This window comes from Gorilla gorilla, chromosome 5, assembly GCF_029281585.2.
Source record: "Gorilla gorilla gorilla isolate KB3781 chromosome 5, NHGRI_mGorGor1-v2.1_pri, whole genome shotgun sequence".
In the NCBI taxonomy this organism is placed as follows: domain Eukaryota; kingdom Metazoa; phylum Chordata; class Mammalia; order Primates; family Hominidae; genus Gorilla; species Gorilla gorilla.
Window position 1 is genome coordinate 33,174,785 of NC_073229.2, and position 21,224 is coordinate 33,196,008.

The following is a 21,224-nucleotide window of genomic DNA, read 5'->3' on the forward strand; positions in this document are numbered from 1 at the left end:
ATATGAGGCAAAAAGAGATTTGCCCACAATCTGATTGTGCAGTAACCTGAGATGGCCCTTTTAAACATGCAGTGATAGTGTCTCCCAAATACTGTGTACCTACTGAACCCCAGACATTGTGGTAGATGTTCTACCTACAGGAACATCTGCTATCCCCAGTCTATAGATGGGAAAACTGATGATTAAATAACTTGCCCAGCTGCAAACAACAGAGCTGGGAATGAGCTGCAGATAATGTTTTGAAGGGCGGCAAACCCATATAGTAATACTTTGTTAAGTGAATAAAGAGAAGTAATTATAGAACTGGTGCTTCTTCGTAGCAGGCCTTACCATGAGACATGTCTTAATGGCAGGAAAACGCACAGAGAAGTTTGGAGGAGTATTGGAGATTAAAAAAAAAAGCAGCTACTTCCTATGTTTTAATAAGAATTGGTGAACAGTCAAGAATTGCCTAGATTCATGTTCCCTTGGCTTGATTTTTAATCACATTGAAGTATGACTTCTTACGGATGTTGCTTTTAATTTGTCTTGAAAGCTAGCACAGATACTGCCAGCTTGGGCATGATTGATGGTTTCTGACAATGGGTAGTTACTTAGACTTAGAATAAATGCCAGCCATTTGAAACTCTCCATTTTCTGTGTTAACTGAGAGTATCCAGTAGAATCTTGTGCAACGTCGGATTGTATCCCATATTTTGACGTGGCCTAGTCTTTCCTTCAGTATTTTAAAATCTATTAATCACTGGTGTTGGAAGGAACTTTGAGATAAAGGCTCACAACCGATAATCCAGATGGGGATAATGGAAATCTCCATCTTATACCATGACAATTGGACTAAAGAATTAAATCCAAGCAGTTTAATTAGAAAACAATTAGGAAACTTAGAAGATTATCTTACCATTTGAAAGCATGGGTGGTGGAATGGAGAAATGCTGATGAAAGGGTGCATGCAAAGTTGGTTTGAAGGGAGAGAGAAAATCTAGAGATCTACTGGACAGCCTTGTGACTAGTCACTAATAATGTAATGTATACTCAAAAGTTGCTTATCTTACATATTCTTAGCACAAAAGTATATAAGGGGATTGGGTATGGTAATTAGCTTGATTAATCACTTTATACATGTATTAAAACATGTCATACTGTAAATGTACCATTTTAATTGTTATACTTTCATAAAACTGGGAGAAAATATACGGAAGGATACGTTAAGCATGAAAGCAAGAAACTGAAAGAAATTTGTTAGCAGATTTGGCACCACAGCAAATGAAAAAGTAAATGGCAAAAGAGGACGGTATTTGCAATTTATAAGACATTAATATAATTTAAAGGACTCTTAAAATTCCATGTGAGATTGAATGTTGGGGGAAAAGGGAGTCTTCAGAAAGGACAGACAGGTAAGATGTTTAGAGGAGGAAAGATTTGATTTCCCCTTCTGCAAGCCAATAGGAAGAGATTTACAACTCAAAGGAGGAATAATTTTCACTTTCATCTGCTGCTGTGGGGGTGGGGGAATTCTACCTGAAGATCTGCCAGTCCTGGTTGCGGTGGGGATGGCCTGGAGCTGCTCAAGTGCCAGATGGATGAGTGGACACAGTAACCTTTTGAAAACTCCCTCTGGCAGGATGATGGCTAAAAGATCACTATAGCTTCCCCTTGCTGATCTGCCTAAAGCAACCCGGGAACAGGGTGTGCTTCCTCCTTCCCTGAAGAAACAGGCCCTGTTTGGACTGTTTGTGGGGAGACAAGGCCTGTGGGTTCCAGAGAAATGGATGTGAAAGTCTCGTTTATTCCATGGGGAGGGGCTGTAAAGCAGAAGGATAAACCCATAACATTGGTGTTTCTGGTTTTCTGTAGAAACCCCAAGCATCCCTGTTCTCTTTTGAAGTCTCTGCCTCATGGGTAGGAAGCACCATGCTCACTGGAAATTCTCACTTGTAGCCACCTGGGGTTTGGGGTGGGATGGGGTGGGCTTGGGAGGCAGGCTGACTTCATGTGCCAGGGATAGGTGGCATGGCCTGTGCCAGGCGCGTACCCCCTCCATCTGTAAGTGTCCTGTCCAGTAGGGTGGTTCTGAGGATTCAGAGGCTCAATGTACTTCAGGACTTTAGCATAGTTCCCCTGGCTTATAGGAAGCACTTAAGAAATACTAGCTATTAGCTATTGCTGTTTTTGAATTTAGGAACAGAAAATGGGTCTGGCTCAAAGTTCCATCATCCCTTTCTTCATCTCTGTTGTCACTGATAGGTCAGATAAAGCAGCTGCGCCCCAAACTCATGCATGTCAGTAGCTCTCTGGCCTCAAAATGCATCTCTTTTAAATCTGAGAATAGACAATTTTTTTTTTTTTTTTTTTTTTGAGACAGAGTCTCGCTCTGACATTTGATGGTTGATTCTTTCTGACTTCAGGGAGTAGAGGTGTATTAGTCCATTCTCACACTGCTACAAAGATACTACCTGAGACTGGGTAATTTATAAAGAAAAGAGGTTAAGTGGACTCACAGGTCCGCATGGCTGGGGAGGCCTCAGGAAACTTACAATCATTGTGGAAGTCGAAGGGGAAGCAAAGCACTTCTTATATGGCAGCAGGAAAGGTAGAGCGTGAGGTGGGAAACACTTTTAAACCATCAGATCTCATGAGAACGCACTTGTTATCACAAGAACAGCATAGGGGAAACTGCCTCCATGATCCAGTCACCTCCCACCAGTTCCCTCCCTAACACATGGGGATTACAGTTGGACATGAGATTTGGGGACATAGAGCCAAACCATATCAGTAGTTTGCGTGGTAGTGGGCAAGGTAGTGATTTCATTCTTGTTTTCTCCTTCCTTTCTAGTTTTCAATGGTTCCAGCAGGTCAACACGGGAGAAGGAACCTGTTCAAAAACACAAAAGCAAAGAGGCCACTCCCGCAAAGGAGAAGCACAGCGATCACCGGGCTGACAGCCGCCGGGAGCAGGCTTCAGCTAACCACCCCGCAGCGGCCCCCTCCACGGGTTCCTCGGCCAAGGGGCTTGCTGCCAACCATCACCACCCCCCTCTGCATCGGTCGGCTCAGGACTTACGGAAACAGGTAAAGTCCGGCAGGGGTGCCTACATGTGTGCCAGACCCCAGTTTCCCACTTCACTTCACCAAGCTAAAAATTCATCTTCAGAGGGCTCAAGAAGCAGGAGGTGATGCTCAGAAGCAAGACAGGGACAGACAGAGCGCACCTTTGCATGAGCTGCAGGCGCCTGCACCTTTTTTCCTGCAAAGATCCATCAGTTGGATTTGCATTCATCCCTGGGTGCCACTGCATTCACCAAGAAAGTGAACTACTTTTTTACTTAAGCCTTCTCCCACCCACCCACCCTGGGCTCCAGATGAGCGGTAGAATGGCAGGGAACATGTTTTTCTCAGGGTAGGTTTTGAAACACACCTGCAAATGGGATAGTTCTGTTAATGGATGATCTTGGTCTACTTTTCTGTTCTTTTTGATGTGACAAGTTAACATTTCACCACCTGGCCTTTGAAGCAGAATATGTGCATGCTGTGTGCACTGCCGAGCAGTCTGTGGAACTGGGTGTGGCTGGGTGGCACCTCTTCCACTGAAGGCATTTGAGTCCCAGGCTGTAGCATCCACAGAGTGTAGGTGGCTGCCACCCTGACCACCTCCTGCCCCTGCCTGTCCTGCACTGTCCCCCCACCCGCTATCCCCCAACAGGGCCACAGATAATGCCAGTTCTGGTGAGGCAGTTTTGAAGAATCCCTCAGGGCTTGGCCATTATTGCTGTCCAGATGTTCCCATTCCTGGACATTGATTTCTCACAACCCTAGGGATGAGTGGTGGGGATAAGGGCAGGTTCCTGCAGGCACACAGCTGAGGGCTTGTCCCCGGACAGGTGGCATTTCACTGATGCCTCGTGCTCCTGTTCCCCCCTCCATTTTAACATCCGCTAAGTCATGGGATCATTGATGAGCTTTCCTCACAGAGTTAAAAATAGAGGGTTAAAATCTTCCCTAGAAGAGACTGGAGGCTATGATCCTTAAAGGTAGCTTCAGAGGAAGTTGTAGAGGGGACGGAAGAGATTTCCTGGCTGGCAGTGTTGCAGAGTGACTTACATGGTTATTGTGGTGTGAAAATACTCGATTTCGTCTTGTGGTGAGGTGGTCTTTCTCATTCTTGGTGACGTTGTGGATATTTCTCTCTGAACGTGAACATGTGACTGTAGTCACACATAGGCAGACAGGTATGTATGCATGCACATGTGAACCTTTACCTAGCAAATAGTATGTAGTTGGGGGGGTGGGCATGGCAAGAATCACCACATTTATGTTTCCACAGTCCACACACACCTAGCACATATTAAACACTGGCCACTGTTGGCCAAAAGAGACCTCAGTTTTCCCAGAGACAACAGCCACGGTGTGGAATTGGGCCACACCATGTGCTCACCTGGCGTCTCTCAACCATTGGGCTCCGGGTTGTCAGCACTGGAGGCACAAAGCCCAGGGAGGCACCGAGCTTTGGTCCTGGGTCTGTGATTCTTCACTCCCCTGCTGTTCCCAATGCTGTTGGTCTGATGGAGACTTGTACAGAACTCTCCAGTGTGTAAGGTTTTTGCTCATGAAAGAGAACAGAATTAGAAGCAACCCAGGGAGAAAGACAGAAAGACGGTGATTACACCATGTGACTGCATCCTGTCTGCTTTCCCAGAATCCTAGAGTAGGGTTAAGTTGTTTTTGTTAATCTTCTATTCATCCCACTTTGCTTTTTTGAGTTTTTTTAGTTTACTTGTGGTAAAACTCTCATGGGCCACATCAGAACTGGAGGCCATATCCAGGTGAGCTTCCAGATCTTGCCTTTCTGCCCTGAGAACCCATCCTTGGGATGGCGAGGCAGGAATGAAGGGTGGCGGAGGACCTGAGTCATGTACATGTGACTGTTCATGTTCTCATGCACGGACAGACACGGGTGCGCACATCCTCTTGCACGGTCACAAATAGGGATGCGTGGGATACGCCTGTCATCTCAGCTGGTCAGAGCTCACTCTCAGCACTTGGCCTTCATTCAGTTCAAGGTTTTCATTTGTAAGGGGATGAGAGGAATTAGTACAGTTGGACAGAGGAAAGAACTGAGGAGGAACAGCAAGTACTGCCTTAGCCTGGGATGGCCCTGCCTGCCCCCATGCTCCATGGCGTGTTTGTGTGACCTGTTCCCTGTGCAGGATCTTAGGTGCAGGAAAGAGGTCCTGGGGTGCCCCTCACAAAGCAGGCCTCTGTCCTCTGAGTTAGTGCAGGAGTCTCAGCTGCTTCCGGGGCTCAGGGTAGAGTCCTTGCAGGGAGCGCCATGTGCTCATGCAGGGCATCCTGCAGGTGTTAACGGGGATCCTCTCCTGTCACCCTTTCCCCACTTTCTCCCTCTTCCCTCTCCTCCTCCTCCGCTGTTCCAGTCTAACCAGCCCAGATGGGTTGACCCATGGCTCCAGATTCTAATTTGGCTCTGACTCTGACCTTCAATGAAACTTGGGATGTGATATTTAACCTTCCTGGGCCCTATTATTCCTTTGGAGCCAGTCTGGCCAACTCCTTATACCAGGGACATTGTGAGAAATAAAAGGAAAATTTTCAAACCCTCAGATCCTATTAGTTAAGTACTCTGAAAATAAGGTCAGTAAAAGCAAATTGTAGATTCCCTTGTGACTGCTTGATACAAGTGATTAGACTGTGACCTTTCATCTTTTCAACTGCATGAAAGATATGGGCCCAGAGGATACTCTGATCTTTCATTTCAAATATGATATGTGGATTTTTTTTTGTTATTGTTCAGCTTAAAAGAAAAGCATAAATGTGACTGAATGAAATGTGGAGGGATGTAATTTTTAGGGGGTGCTGCTGAGAAGTGCCTTTGCTCTGCTTGCTGTAATGAACTGTGTGGGTGCACGCGCCTGTCTGCCAAGTCTAAAACCACTCCCCCTCATGCGAACTGGGCAATGCCATTTGATAGTGTGTGCGATGTATGGAGTCCCTAGAACCCGAGAGTTAGAACACACCAGTGTGTACTTCACCTAAGCCTTTTTCTTGGTGAGAGGGCTCTGGCCCCGGCCTTTTACTCTCGATTATACCAAATGAGCTGTCTTTGTCATGGAAGGCACATGCCTGTATAACATTGCATTGTCATGGGGCTGGGAGTGCCCCTGGGTAATAATTTGGTTGTATGGTAAGGGTCTCACCAAGGAGCAAATGGTGTTTTTCTGTTGCTTTCCTGCAATAGTACTTCTGCTTACATGCAGTGACAGAAAGTAACAAGTTTAGGATAGTCCAACAGACGAGCTTTATTTCTAGCAAGGGTTTTGAAGTATTAGTTTTCCAAGAGAGTCATGAGCAGGTTTTGTACTTGTGTAGAAATTTGTGTGGTTTGTAAGCCAGGATATTGAACCAGATGTGGCCACATGTGATTCTCATTTCTTACGCTGAGGCTGAGTGTGAGAAGAAAATGATCAACTGGCTAATCCCACTGGTTTTGCAGGACCTTCCATTGAGCTATAGGCTACTGTCACTGAAGAGGTTTTCATATGAAAATGTACAAGCCTTGCAGAAAAGTCCTGCCCTAGTAAGATTCAGAGAGGGCCAAGGAATTGAGAATATTCTTTTAAATTTCTGGAAAATGCGACTATCGAGAAGGAAACGTAGAAAATCATATTAGTTTTAAAAAAAGTTAAAGGTTTTCTTCTCATGACATTATTTTGTCATTTGAATTGCACTTGCTGGTGGTGGGGTATTTGTGACTCAGTTACATTGCCTTCAGTGGGAGGAGAGGTTATAGGTACATCTAGATTGCCCAGTGGAACCCAGGCATCTCTTTTAGAGCACATTCGCCTTGGCCTTGGCTAGGAGGCTCCTGCCCATCTGCTGCTTCGGTCAGTGTTTGAGCAGGCTGCTCCTCCCCTTCCATAACTCACTGTCTGTCCAGTGCATTTCGCTTCTGTTTAGGCTCTTTGTTTTTGATTCAAGTTTTAAAGTGCAAATGGACTACCCCCAGCCACCAACTGTTTCTCTCTCTGGGCCTCTGGCTCTGTTTTGAAAGGCTGGCAGAGGCCTCGGCTCAACGGCTCCCTCTCGTGGAGAAGAAGAACTTGCCAGTGAATCTGAGGTTGAACTGAGGACAGCGTCATAATCTTGAACGACTAAAACATTTTTGCTTAGTTAACCAAAAACATCAGAGTCATTTCTCATCTTCTGCTCTGCCTTGGAAGTGCATGTTTCTCCTTTTCATCTGTCATCATATTGAGTTGATTTAAATATTGTGTGTGTTGGTGGTGGGGTGGAGAAAAACCCATAAGGATGGAGGGGAGGGATTTTATATTCTTAAAGCAAGCACACAGAGTGTGGATTGGGTACAGTTTTTAAGATGGAATTTCTGTTATTAAGAACAAAGTCAGATAGGAACGTTTGATGTCCTGGACTTTCATATCTCTCACCTTATATCCCTTCTGCAAGAAGAATGAGGTATTGTTGCAAGTACTCATCTGGCCGAACGTAACTTGAAAATGCTCTCAACCTTGCCTGTTAAATTGAAACCATTCTCTTATGACTAGGAGGGGTTGCTTTAATATCTCATGGCCGTGTGCCTGGGATCACCTGAGATACGGGTGACGGATGGCTGTGGGCCAAGGAGCACACGCTGCAGACACCTCACTTTCTGCAGAGCTGGGTTGGGGGCTGGGGGCAATGGGCTGAGAAGCCAGAAATCCACAACAGAGCTGAGAGAAGGAGTAACTTCAAGCACTTATGTATAAAGCTGCTCAGCTGAAATGTATTGTCATTCAGTGGAGGGTCCTGCTGTAGCCCACTTCGGCGCTAATTCTTCAGTGAGTTCAGATGACTTCCTGTGTGTGCTCTTCTGTGGAATCCCTCAGGACGTGCAGCGGTGGCCTTCCTTATAGTGCACTGGCTGCATAACTGGGGCTGTGTGGTTTTAATTGATACAGAGGTGGGTTGAGGGAGACCTTCGGTAGCAAGGTAAGACAATGCCTTCCTCCATTCTTCTGTTTCCTTTTGTACTGATTAAGTGTTGGCTCCTTATAGATAAGTCCAGGCCAGGAAAAGGGGTGTCCTTTTGTTAGATTGGTGGGTCCCAGGTTTCCCCACAATGGTGGTGCTGGCTGGGTTATTGGTTCTGTTTTATTTCTCCCTTTTAGGACACATGGAGCAGCTTAAGGGGCAGATTGCTTCCTATGTTAGCTTTTCAGCTCCCCTGTGGCCTCTCGTGGTGGGCATAGAACATGGACCCTCTGGGTTTCGAGGAGGAAGATGGCCAGTGACACTTGCCTTTTTCAGTCTTCGTAATTTATTTGTTTGAACTTCGCTGTTCTGTGTTGTGGGTGAGATCCATCTAGTCTTTGAGCTTTTTATACGGGCATGTGTGTGTGATATCTGGGTGGATACTGTTGAAGATAACTCCTATAATAAGAAGGAAAATATTGCAACTCATTTCTCTCATAAAGCAAGTTATTTGAATGTATACCTTGCCAATAATTCAGTATTTAGGTTTTCAGAAAGATGTAAACAAGGTGTTCCTTTTGCCATTGAAGATAGTGATATATAGAATTCAGCTGTGTCGAAAATTTACTTCCCTGTAGCATTGCTAGCCGTGAACTCAGGTGCTCCCGAGAAGCCAGAATGGATGGAACCAAAGGCCTTACACTTTTATTTGAGATAGAATATGAGAGACATAGCACTCTGGTATTTGGACAGCGGTGTTAGGGAAGGGTAGGGTCCACGGATTTGTGGGAACACTGAGACATCTGAGGCTTTTAAACACTGATTCCCTTTCTTGATCCTCACCAATTAGCACAGAATCTAGAGGGAAGGGATTTACATTATTTTGAAGCTCCCCTAAGGGTTTTAGGGGTGCCAGGTTTGGAAAACACTGAACTAAACCTCAGCAAGTAGTGGTGGCTGATGCCTGAACCTCACAGGAGTTGGGTTATGTCTGGCACCATCTGGAGTTTGCCATTTTGACTAGCGATATACGAAGCCGCATTGTGTAGTCAGTCTCCTTAAGGAGACTCTTGTGCTGGGAGTAGGGTTGAAACAGATTGCACCCCTACAGGTTAAAAGGAGATTGAGCCAACTGTAGAGATGTTGTCTTCTGCTGTCTGAGCCTGAGATAGAGCCCTTCCCCAAGGTCCTGGATTCCCTGAGGCCCATTCCCCCAACCCCACCCAGCCCCACCAGCCTTTGTTGCTGGAAATAAAGATCAGCCCCAGCTGGAGTTTACTGTTTGCTTTTGTTTTTCTAAATGTTTTGTCTTGTTTTGGTTTTAGTGGAAGCATTTGAAAGAACAATTAAAACTAAGAGATTTGCATTCCTCACTACACCTCCTCTTGCAGATTAACAGTACTTACCACGGAATATTTCTGTTTGTCCTTACCGCTGGTTTTATAAATCTGTTTTAAATTTATCATTGCCAGGTGCTTTTTTTCCTCTCCAAAAGGGTTTCGCATTATTTATTCCAGACCGTCTGTCAGTCCCACTTTTTTTATGGGTGACTCGTGGTTTAAGAGCCAGAGTGTGATTCCTGGGTCTTTGCTTCTGCCTCTTCATGGGGCCTGAGATCTGGCTCTAGGAATGAGGCCTCCGTGGGCCTTGCTCCTAAGAGGTGATGTCCTACCAAGAATTTGTGGCTTTGATTGGACTGCATTTAATTGGTGGCATATAGAGAAATACAGGTCTCAGTGGCTTCTTTCCTTTTTGATTTTTATAAACTTCACTGATACTTCATTCAGTGGTTCCAAGCGCAGTCCCCAGGTCAGCACACAGCGTCACCTGGGACTTGGTTAGAAATGCACATTCTCAGCCCCATCCCAGACCCTCCGATTTGGACACTCTGCCGGTAGGGCCCAGTGATGTGTTTACATCAGCCCTCTAGGGGATGCTGAGAGCCACTGGTTTGGATGTTTTTGGCAAGTCTTTTTTTTTTTTTTGAGACGAGTCTCGCCCAGGCTGGAGTGCAGTGGCATGATCTCGGTTCACTGCAAACTCCGCCTCCCGGGTTCACACCATTCTTCTGCCTCAGCCTCCCAAGTAGCTGGGACTACAGGCGCACACCGCCACACCCAGCTAATTTTTTGTATTTTTAGTAGAGATGGGGTTTCACCGTGTTAGCCAGGATGGTGTTGATCTCCTGACCTTGTGATCCACCCGCCTCGGCCTCCCAAAGTGCTGGGATTACAGGCGTGAGCCACCGCGCCCGGCGCCTTTGGGAAGTTTCATTCCATGCCCCACCCCCACTTAAGGGGGGTCCTGGGCCAGGCCTAGGTTTAGTACAAAGGTCACTAAGACTCACTACCCGCCATCTGGGGACCTTCGTCCCCTTCGTGTGACAGCAGCCTGCACAGCCTTGTGGTGGCACTGGTGTTTCAGTACCCTCTGGGCCATCACTGCATGTGGCTAGCTCTCCTGACCAGGAAGTGCAGGCTCCCCCGACCCTGGCACCTTCCTCTCGGGCTGTTGGGGAGAAGAGGGGGCTAGTATTCTGTGTTTCTCAGTAATTTTGTGATTTTTAGGCTTCTTCCTTTGGAGATGGTGGTGGTTATAAAACCCTGAAGTCCCTGACTTTAACCTCATATCATAGACGAAAAGTAATGCCCAAGGTGTTAAGTGATGGGGCAGTGGCCACATTGTGACGCGGAGAAGACATCTCCTCGAAACCAGCATGTCTGGCAGCAGCCCATTGGGGTCCCCTCATTATTCTTGTTTGAAGCTTGTGCATTTCTAGTGTCTGCCATTGTCGCTCCCCATTTTCGCTGACGTTTGTGTGTCCCAAGATTACCATGATGTCCACGCTGTAAGACTGTCTCTGTTTGCCCAGGTCCCATAGAACCTGATGGGAAAGTTTGTCCAGGGTGGAAAATACGTGGGAAAGTTTGTAAACGGTGGGAAAATATAGGAAGCGCGTGTGCAGACGAGGGTTGGCATGTGTTGCTTCACCAGTGAGGTCGGGGCATCCCTCTTCCATCCAGCCTGGCCCTGTCCAGGGCTCGTCTCCACAAGGAAAGCAGACAGCAGCTGCTGACAGTTTGCAGCCACACCTCTGGGCCTGGCCTGCCACCCGGAGCCAAACCACATGAGCACTGCTGTTCTTTTCCTTCCATAGTATTTTTGTTTTCCTTCTTTTTTTAGCCATAGATTTCTAAATCCTGTGGGCAGGTCGTGCTGCTATGTGGAGCACAGAAATAGCAGACATGACTTTTCTTGGAACAGGGATATGTGTGTGTGTCTGTCTCCACTTCCCCCAAGGAAGCAGGATCTTGCTGTCATCAACTCTGAGAAGCTCAGGACAGGTGATTGCATGGCACGTGGGGAGGTCTTCATTGTGAAACACCAAATTTCCTGGAAGAGCCATGGGAACATGAAAATACACCCAGGAAACCCCGCTAGGAAGCGCCTGGGGCAGTTTGCATACTTCTGTGATGAAGGATAGGTATATAGTGGATTCTGAAAGTGGACATCGCTGCTTAATTCTTGGATGTGTATTTTGCTTCTCTTTGCTGGTATTTCCACATCTCTTCTTATCACACTACAGGCTGCTGGCTCTGTTCATCCCCAGCACCCAGGGTCCTTTCTCACGGGTGGGCCAGTCATTTTCGTGGCAGGTACTAATTCTGCGTTTTTTTCCACCTCTGCTTCTGCTGCTCCACAGGTTTCTAAGGTAAACGGAGTCACTAGAATGTCATCTCTGGGTGCAGGTGCAACCAGTGCCAAAAAGATGCGCGAGGTCAGACCTTCACCATCCAAAACTGTGAAGTACACTGCCACGGTGACGAAGGGGGCTGTCACATACACCAAAGCCAAGAGAGAACTGGTCAAGGACACCAAACCCAATCACCACAAGCCCAGTTCCGCTGTCAACCACACAATCTCAGGGAAAACAGAAAGTAGCAATGCAAAAACCCGCAAACAGGTGCTATCCCTCGGGGGGGCGTCCAAGTCCACCGGGCCCGCCGTCAATGGCCTCAAGGTCAGTGGCAGGTTGAACCCAAAGTCATGCACTAAGGAGGTGGGGGGGCGGCAGCTGCGGGAGGGCCTGCAGCTGCGGGAGGGGCTGCGGAACTCCAAGAGGAGACTGGAAGAGGCACACCAGGCGGAGAAGCCGCAGTCGCCCCCCAAGAAGATGAAAGGGGCGGCTGGCCCCGCCGAAGGCCCTGGCAAGAAGGCCCCGGCCGAGAAAGGTCTGCTGAACGGACACGTGAAGAAGGAAGTGCCGGAGCGCAGTCTGGAGAGGAATCGGCCGAAGCGGGCCACGGCCGGGAAGAGCACGCCAGGCAGACAAGCACATGGCAAGGCAGACAGCGCCTCCTGTGAAAATCGTTCTACCTCGCAACCGGAGTCCGTGCACAAGCCGCAGGACTCGGGCAAGGCCGAGAAGGGCGGCGGCAAGGCCGGGTGGGCGGCCATGGACGAGATCCCCGTCCTCAGGCCCTCCGCCAAGGAGTTCCACGATCCGCTCATCTACATCGAGTCGGTCCGCGCTCAGGTGGAGAAGTTCGGGATGTGCAGGGTGATCCCCCCTCCGGACTGGCGGCCCGAGTGCAAGCTCAACGATGAGATGCGGTTTGTCACGCAGATTCAGCACATCCACAAGCTGGGCCGGCGCTGGGGCCCCAACGTGCAGCGGCTGGCCTGCATCAAGAAGCACCTCAAATCTCAGGGCATCACCATGGACGAGCTCCCGCTCATAGGTAGGTCTGGGCGGGGGGCCAGGGGGTGGTGCCTGTCCTCCTGCCCCCAGATCCCTGCAGTTCCCTCACAGTCTTCACGTTCTCTTCCCTTGCGAAAGCTCCAGTTCCGCTTCCTTGTCTCGGGAGTAGTGGGCTTCTCAGCTCATTCCCTCTGCAGCCCTTCTTCCCAGGTCCTGGGCGTTGGTGGCAGGACAAGAATGGTATTGAGCTGCCGGGCGCGGTGGCTCACGCTTGTAATCCCAGCACTTTGGGAGGCCGAGGCGGGCGGATCATGAGGTCAGGAGATCGAGACCACGGTGAAACCCCGTGTCTACTAAAAATACAAAAAAATTAGCCGGGCGTGGTGGCGGGTGCCTGTAGTCCCAGCTACTCGGAGAGGCTGAGGCAGGAGAATGGCGTGAACCCGGGAGGCGGAGCTTGCAGTGAGCCGAGATCACACCACTGCACTCCAGCCTGGGTGACAGAGCGAGATTCCGTCTCAAAAAAGAAAAAAATAAAGTATTGAGCTTGGATCTGGGGTGAGCCCCCACTCTGGGTCTGGGCCCCTTGCTTCCCCTGGGCTGTCACCTTCTACCCACAACTGCTGGAGTCAAAGCAGGGGCCGGGGGGCCAGTGGGGAGCGCTGCCCCTCTGGATTCCAGACTGGATTATAGAGGCTGGAAGCCCAAGGTCTAGGGGTCAGCAGGGTTGGTTTCTCCCGAAACCAACAAGGCCTCCCTCCTTGGCTTGTGCATGGCTGTTTTCTCCCTGTGTCCTCACAGGGTCCTACCTCTATGTGTGTCTGAGTCTTCATCTCCTCTCCTTAGAAGGACATTGGATTAGGGCCCATCCTACTGACCTCTTTCTAACATAATTACCCTTTTGAAGACCCTGTCTCCAAATTCATTCATGTCCTGAGGTACTGGAGGTCAGGGCTTCAACATACGAATTTGGAGGGATCACCATGCAGCCCATAGCCCTCTAGGGTCCTGTAGGCCATTTTTTATCCTGCTCAGCCTTGTCTCTTCTTCCTCTGAGCTTCAGTTTCTCTGGCGATTTTGTCAAGGCCACAGGTCAAGGGATCTGTTGACCTTTTTTCTGAGACCAGGTTTTTTCTGAGACCTTTTTTCTGAGCTCTGGCTGGGGCTGTTGGAAACTTGTCACAGTGGATCCTTAGTGAATGCATAACTGGGCTGTCATGCAGACCCTTGCTCCTCAGGGTGGGTTGCAGGCAGAGCCTCCTCTTGGGTTCCCCTGTAGCCCTCCTTCCCTGTCATCCTGTCTTCAGTCATGCCACTGGGGACACAGGGTGAGGATGAACTTGCCTTGTTAAGGCTAAGTGGATTCTGTGGAGTGAGGTGCATCCAGGTAAGGTTGCAACCCCCATCAGTCTAGACCCCTGGGAGGAAACAGGCCACAGCTCCATTTTGGAGATCCTCAATTTTCAAAGGCGTGGAGACGTGTAGCCATCATTTAAGTGTCAGGGATTTGGCAGCAAGATAGGCTTCCAGGCAGGATGGAGGTTTCGTGGTTCCCCTCAGCAGGTGCCTGCCAGGACTGATGCCTGAGTGACAGTCACCTTAACTTGCAAGAGTTCTTGGTTTGTGCTCTGCTGTTGGGAATAGCACGTGATAGGAAGCAGTGCAGGGAGCAGGCTCTGCACACCCGTGCACCCACACCCGCTGACCACGCCCCATGACTACTTGGGACACAGGATGACTGAGTCAGTGATGGAACCGCACCAAGTCCTCCTGCCTTTGGAGACCTGCAGACAGGAGGGAAACATTCCGAGTTTCCTCCTCTTGCTAGGTGGATGATGGAGCCTCGAGAGCACACTTGACATCGTAGTGACAGCACCTTTTGTTTAGAGTAGGTTTTTCTTTACCCTCGACTCCCTTACCCTGGGACAAAAGCCATACTGTGCCTCCCTGTGGTGTGTTTATGCTTGTTGCCGTCACCCAGAAGTCTAAGGCGTCTGACATTCTGTCCAAGGGGTACTGACCTGTCTGTGACCCAGCAAGGCCTCAGGGCTGGGGTCTGAGCTCAGCCATCTGACAGTGGTAGAAACTTAATAACTTTGAAGTAATAGCCTAAAATCCACCCCAGCAGATGTGCCTTCTGCCTCTGTGTAGGTTCACTTCCACCGCAGGTCCCAGGGAGCCGCCGTGCCGCTGGCGGGAGTTGGGTGGGGAAGGGGCTCGGCCACGTAGCAGCCTCAAGGCCCTGAGTGGGAGTGATCGCAGCGGATGAGGATTCCATGAAGAATTCTTGCAAGCGCTGTGTGATTTTCAGGTGCTCTTGCGTTATAATCTACTTAGAGTGAAATATGAAAGTGTGGGTTTCCTCCCTTCTGTGACCTGTATTCCGAGTCACTCGTACTGTGGAGGACTTGTTTTGGTCGGGGGACTCGTTTTGGTGCCTACCTCTGTAAGTTGAGACAGTGCCCACTTGCCCTCGGAGGAAGAATTCCCGATTGTCAGCCAGAGCCACCGTGAGTCCCACCTGTGACTCTGGGAGTCTGTGAGACTTGGAGTTTGCTGTGGAGTCTCAGTTCTTAGATCCCTCCTGTCAAGGCTGGGGACAGTTCCCTCATGGATGTTACCCCAACCCCCCTGTTCTCCACAACCACACATCAGCCCACTGTCCTGCCATTTAGTGTGAGTGGAATTCAGGCTGCTGTGTCCCCATCCCTGGTCTTGCTGGTGTGCCGGGAACTCGCTCTCTTGTGTGTGCTGTGTCTGCCGAGGTGGTTCAGACGCTTTACCTGGTGGGTCCCGTCATGCTTGGTATGTGCAGGGACCCTGCCCGGACTGGATCCGTGCACACTTTACCTTTTATTACTTAAAAACAATATATCCCCACACTCTAAAGATTTAAAACGTTGTTAATTTGTACTTTGTTTAGCATTTTGTTGATGGTTATTTTGGAAAATCTCCCCTACCCCCCTTCCTTTATTTGGCCCGAGGGAGGTTGCTTTCTCCATTCCCATCTAGAAAAGCCACTGGGCGCGCGTTAAAACCTGCCCAGGTTTGATGCGCATTTGCGCTGCTCTGTGACCTGATCAGGAGGGGCACTGAGCACCAGCTTATGCACTGAGAAGCAGCCCGCTGTCTGGATGGGCGAGGGACGAGGCATAGATGTGCTGCCCTGTGTCCTCACGCAGGTGTTGCTCTTTGCTCTGGAAATCCAGCAGGATGGAAAATAGACTTCCTTTGTGTGAGTGAGTGGGTGGATGGGTGAAGTGAGTGGGTGGGTGGATGGGTGGAGTGAGTGGGTGGATGGGTGGAGTGAGTGGGTGGATGGGTGGAGTGAGTGGGTGGATGGGTGGAGTGGGTGGATGGGTGGAGTGAGTGGGTGGATGGGTGGAGTGAGTGGGTGGATGGGTGGAGTGAGTGGGTGGGTGGGTGGATGGGTGAAGTGAGTGAGTGGGTGGGTGGATGGGTGAAGTGAGTGGGTGGGTGGATGGGTGGAGTGAGTGGGTGGATGGGTGGAGTGAGTGAGTGGGTGGGTGGATGGGTGAAGTGAGTGAGTGGGTGGGTGGATGGGTGAAGTGAGTGAGTGGGTGGATGGGTGGAGTGGGTGGGTGGATGGGTGGAGTGAGTGGGTGGATGGGTGGAGTGAGTGGGTGGGTGGGTGGATGGGTGGAGTGAGTGGGTGGGTGGATGGGTGAAGTGAGTGAGTGGGTGGGTGGATGGGTGAAGTGAGTGGGTGGGTGGATGGGTGAAGTGAGTGGGTGGATGGGTGGAGTGAGTGGGTGGATGGGTGAAGTGAGTGGGTGGGTGGATGGGTGAAGTGAGTGAGTGGGTGGGTGGATGGGTGAAGTGAGTGGGTGGGTGGATGGGTGAAGTGAGTGGGTGGATGGGTGGAGTGAGTGGGTGGATGGGTGAAGTGAGTGGGTGGGTGGATGGGTGAAGTGAGTGAGTGGGTGGGTGGATGGGTGAAGTGAGTGAGTGGGTGGGTGGATGGGTGGAGTGAGTGGGTGGGCATTGGGAATTTTAGAAGGGGAATTGGGAGTTGGTAACAAGCATGTGTCAAAGCAATTCCAGGTGACGCTGGGCTGTGGGTACAGCCAGGACCCCTACCCACTCCTCACCAGGGAGCTAGTCTTCTCATGACACCTGCCTCCATGTGACAACACATGTACCAGTACATGGTACACTGGGATGTTCCTCCCTGTATGTCTGTCTGGCCAGCTCACATCCTCTTCCAGCCAAGCCCCAGCTTAAATGCTGCCTCAGACGCTCCCCACCTAAAATGGTAGTCCCTTGTTCCACCTGATCTTCGTAGCAAGTGGCCATGACCTATCATTGTGTAATGCACTTCTCTCTGTAGACCGGAAGTCTACTGTTCACCACTCTCACCCCAGAGCCTGTCAGAGTCCTGGCTCATAGTAGGAGTTCAAGAAGTACAGGTTGAATGAGGAACATCTTGTTCGTGTCTCTTTCACTAACTGTCCCGTTTTTTTCCCCTTCGCCGTCCCAGGGGGCTGTGAGCTCGACCTGGCCTGCTTTTTCCGGCTGATTAATGAGATGGGCGGCATGCAGCAAGTGACTGACCTCAAAAAATGGAACAAACTAGCAGACATGCTGCGCATCCCCAGAACTGCCCAGGACCGGCTGGCCAAGCTGCAGGAGGCCTACTGCCAGTACCTACTCTCCTACGACTCCCTGTCCCCAGAGGAGCACCGGCGGCTGGAGAAGGAGGTGCTGATGGAGAAGGAGATCCTGGAGAAGCGCAAGGGGCCGCTGGAAGGCCACACAGAGAACGACCACCACAAGTTCCACCCTTTGCCCCGCTTCGAGCCCAAGAATGGGCTCATCCATGGCGTGGCCCCCAGGAACGGCTTCCGCAGCAAGCTCAAGGAGGTGGGCCAGGCCCAGTTGAAGACTGGCCGGCGGCGACTCTTCGCTCAGGAAAAAGAAGTGGTCAAGGAAGAGGAGGAGGACAAAGGTGTCCTCAATGACTTCCACAAGTGCATCTATAAGGTAGGGGCCTCCGCAGAGCAGCCACTCCCGGCTGCAGGAGTGCGGGAGGAATGAGAGGAAGTGGAGCGTGCTGTGTACTGGACAGCACGTTCTCTGATTCCCTGGGGTGATGAAGGAAGGGGCGGGCCACTGTGCTGGGTGATAGCGCTGTATTAGTCCTCTCGTGTTGCTGAAATACTACAGACTGGGGAATTCATAATAAACAGAAATGTATTGGCTCATGGTTGTGGAGCCTGGGAAGTCCAGTATCGAGGAAGCTAGTGAGGGCCTTGTGGGTGTGTTGATGGAACATTGATGCAAGATGCGGCAGCGAGAGACCCAGTGAGGGAGGGGAAGTCCACTCCACGAAGATACCACGAGTCCATTCCGCCTGCCCAGGGCCTCGGGCTTCCTTTTCATTAACTGGCTTGCGTGTGCGTGTTGCATGCACGTGCACACATCTCCATATGCCAGGGATAAGTACCTGGGCTGCATGCTTCGTTTCCCCTGCTTCTCCAGTTCCGTTTCATCCTGGTGCTCGACAGCTGCCCAGACCCAGCTGCACTTCTCACTGGCTGGATCGTCAGTGGACTCTGTGCGCTTGTTTTCTCTGTTTTCCATCCGCTCACCTCACTGCCAGCCCAGCGTTGCCAGGTCCTCTCTGTGGAGGGCTATCCCTGATAAAGCCATCAAAATGAATCTCACCATTCACACGCTGTGGAGGGAAGAGTTGGGGAGAAACCAGCAAACTGAAACACGCAGCGTTTCCCTGTCTCCGCCAGGTCTCCCGGCAGCACAGTCATCCTGAGGAGACTCGCCCCTCCAAGAAGCAGGGGAGGCAGAGTCCGTGGCTCTCCTCTTGGCAGCTCTCCCAGCTGGCCTGGCTCTGAAGCAAGGCTTGGGGTTTCCTCCCTTCACCAGCCTGCCAGTGGGTAGCGGGGCACCCGGGGCCCAGCTGGCCGAGCCCAGCTAAGTTGAAGTCTCTGCTGAGTTTCCCGGCACAGACTTGTCCTCTGTGGTCCCAGTTTTGGATTCACTGGGAGGGAAGTGTTCTCTGCTCCAGCCCTCGTGAGCCTGGTGGGAGTGTGTGGCTAGTGGGTTTCGGCAGCATTGGGAATTGGCTGTTGGTTATCACTAAACCTCACCATACCCTCAGGTGCCCACGGCTGCCTGACTGCAGGCTCTGGCCTGGCCTTGTAGTTGAGGCAATGCGGGCTTCTGATTCCATCACACATCTTAGAAATACGGAGGAAGGGTTGACTTGACTCCTGGCGTTGCTGCTTCACTTTAAGTCCAGGCCCTGCAGACCCGCCTCAGGCTGCATCTCATGTACTTGCACACTTCTCTGGAAAGAGGTACCCAGTTTTTCTGGCCTGAGACCCTGAGAGGATTTGGCCCCCTTTTATCTGAGTCTCCTCTCCCATTGCCCAAGGCTGCCTGGTGGGGATGCAGTGTGGGGGTTGCAGGATGCAGCCTGCGAAGTGTGACCCAGAGACTGTAAGCTCTGAGGAACTTTATTTGGTGTTTCCTGAATGTTTTACTGAGAAGCCTTTGTCAAGTAAAGCCACTCAGTGAATCCTGTGACTCTGAATAGCCAACTGGTGAAATGAGAAACTGTCAACGTTTTTACTTTTTACTGAAGAAGGCCAATTCTGTGAGCATATGTTTGATTCAAATAAGAGGTTTGGATTTGTTTAAATCCACCCCGTCAAGGGTATTTCTAGATTTCATCACGGAAATATAGTGGAGCTCTGCGTGGTGGCCTGGCGAAGCCCCCAGCAGCCGTGTGCCCACGGGTAGGGACCGTGAGCGCACAACTCTCTGTGGCACCGGTGTCCTGGCTGCTGACTTTCGTCTGCTGGTGTCATCCTCACCTCTGCTCATTGCACTCTGCCCTGGTGCAGAATTCAGTCCCTCCTTTTTTATGTTACAAGAAACAGACTATGGGGAGCGGCTTGGAATTTGCATGGAAGTATGTTCCTGTAGGGGTTTGCTGCAGGAGAGAAAGGCACAAGCCAATGTCTCCATGCCGACTACGACTGTGGACCCGATGGCAGAAAGCATCTGCTGCTCCCTGTTCTGGCCCTATCACTTCTAGGGGGACGCTGCAGTGTCCAGTGCTCCGCAGGGAAGCCTTCCCTGACCACCCTCCCCCACTCTGCATGACACCTGGCACCTCCTCCCATCCCATATTTGTGTGTTTGAGGCCAGTGTCTTCCCCAGACTGAATGGAAGCTCCTCAAGGTTTTGTGTGTTTCATGCACTGCTCTGTCTCCAGCCCCTGGGATTTGACCTAGTACACAATAGGTGCTCAGGAGATATTTCTGGACTCAAGCAACAAATGTGCCTGGTCAAGTAAGAAAGAAATAGCAAGGGTCTTAGACGGCTTCCCTCTGAAAAACGCACCACATTTCGTGTGGTAGGTAAAAGAAGGTGCTGACTCCGGATTCCCAAACTGACTCAGCTATTTTATCAAAGCAAGCAAATCATTCTGGATGTTATTGGGAACAGGGCAACAGAGGGGCATCGAAGAAGAGGTGCAGAGGGGACAGCAGGTGGTTCTGTGGAAAGAAGGCGACCAGGTTGCAACTTCAATGAAGGCTGCTGCCCTGGCAGGTGTTAATATGGCAAGGACTCTCAGGGTGTAGATGTCACACCAGTTTCTGTCTCTCCAGCTTCTCTCCTGTGGGATCCCTGGTCACGAGTTCCATCAGGTCATAGCTGCTGATAGCTTCTCCACTGGCCTGCAGCAGCCTTTGTCAGCTGAGGGATTCTGCCTCCAGCACAAGCTGCTTTTTCAGCAGAGCCTTGGAGGGGCCTTCCGCGCTTCTGCTGTGCGTCCGCTCAGGGCCTCTGGGTGGCAGCCTCTGTTCCTGGCAGAACAATTTGGCCCTCATGGGGTTGATCCTTGGTGGAGTCTTCCCACTCCTCTTGGCACTGCGGGTTCTTAGAGAATATATTTCTTCCTTCTCCGCCTGTCATTAACTCAGAATACAAGGTGGCCCACAGCCGCAGGGACACCAAGGGGCAGCGGCCCATGACAGGTGTCTGGCCTCATTTGCAGTAGGGCTCAGCTTTGCTTCTGAAGCTTTACTGTTTTTTGTTTTGTTTCAGGGAAGGTCTGTTTCTCTAACAACTTTTTATCGAACAGCGAGGAATATCATGAGCATGTGTTTCAGCAAGGAGCCTGCCCCAGCCGAAATCGAGGTGAGAGAAGGGGCCCCTCACGCTGCCTCTCGTGGTGTGGGAACCCCTCGGCGAGCTGAAGGACATCCTGTCCTGCCCTGACCCCTGCAGCTCGGTGAACGGAAAGGACTCAGATGGGGCTGAGTTCGTCCTCTGTGTTGAGCGTGCACCAGGGCAGCCAAATGTTTTAACTTAGGTTGATCTAAACTTGTTCACAAGCCAAAAACACTATAATGAAGGTGGGGAGCTGCCGAGTGCAGGGGGCGGGTTCTGGGCACGTCCCCTGCTCCCCGTCACTGTCTCCTCCTGCTTGCTCACCCGGCTGCTTCTCACCCCATCCTCTGTGTGTCTGTTATGCAAGAGAATGTTTGGA

General features: G+C 50.6%; 1 protein-coding gene across 8 annotated transcripts in view; it reads left to right on the forward strand.

Moving 5' to 3' along the window:
• Positions 1–21,224, forward strand: part of JARID2 (jumonji and AT-rich interaction domain containing 2) — a 274,358-nt gene that overhangs the window by 235,988 nt on the left and 17,146 nt on the right. For all 8 annotated transcript variants that reach the window (XM_055390668.2, XM_055390669.2, XM_019029679.4 and 5 more), the window contains 4 exons: positions 2,834–3,069; positions 11,684–12,722; positions 17,184–17,686; positions 20,780–20,872. In XM_055390668.2, coding sequence (XP_055246643.1) covers positions 2,834–3,069; positions 11,684–12,722; positions 17,184–17,686; positions 20,780–20,872 — 1,871 coding nt within the window. The remainder of the gene's footprint in view (positions 1–2,833; positions 3,070–11,683; positions 12,723–17,183; positions 17,687–20,779; positions 20,873–21,224) is intronic.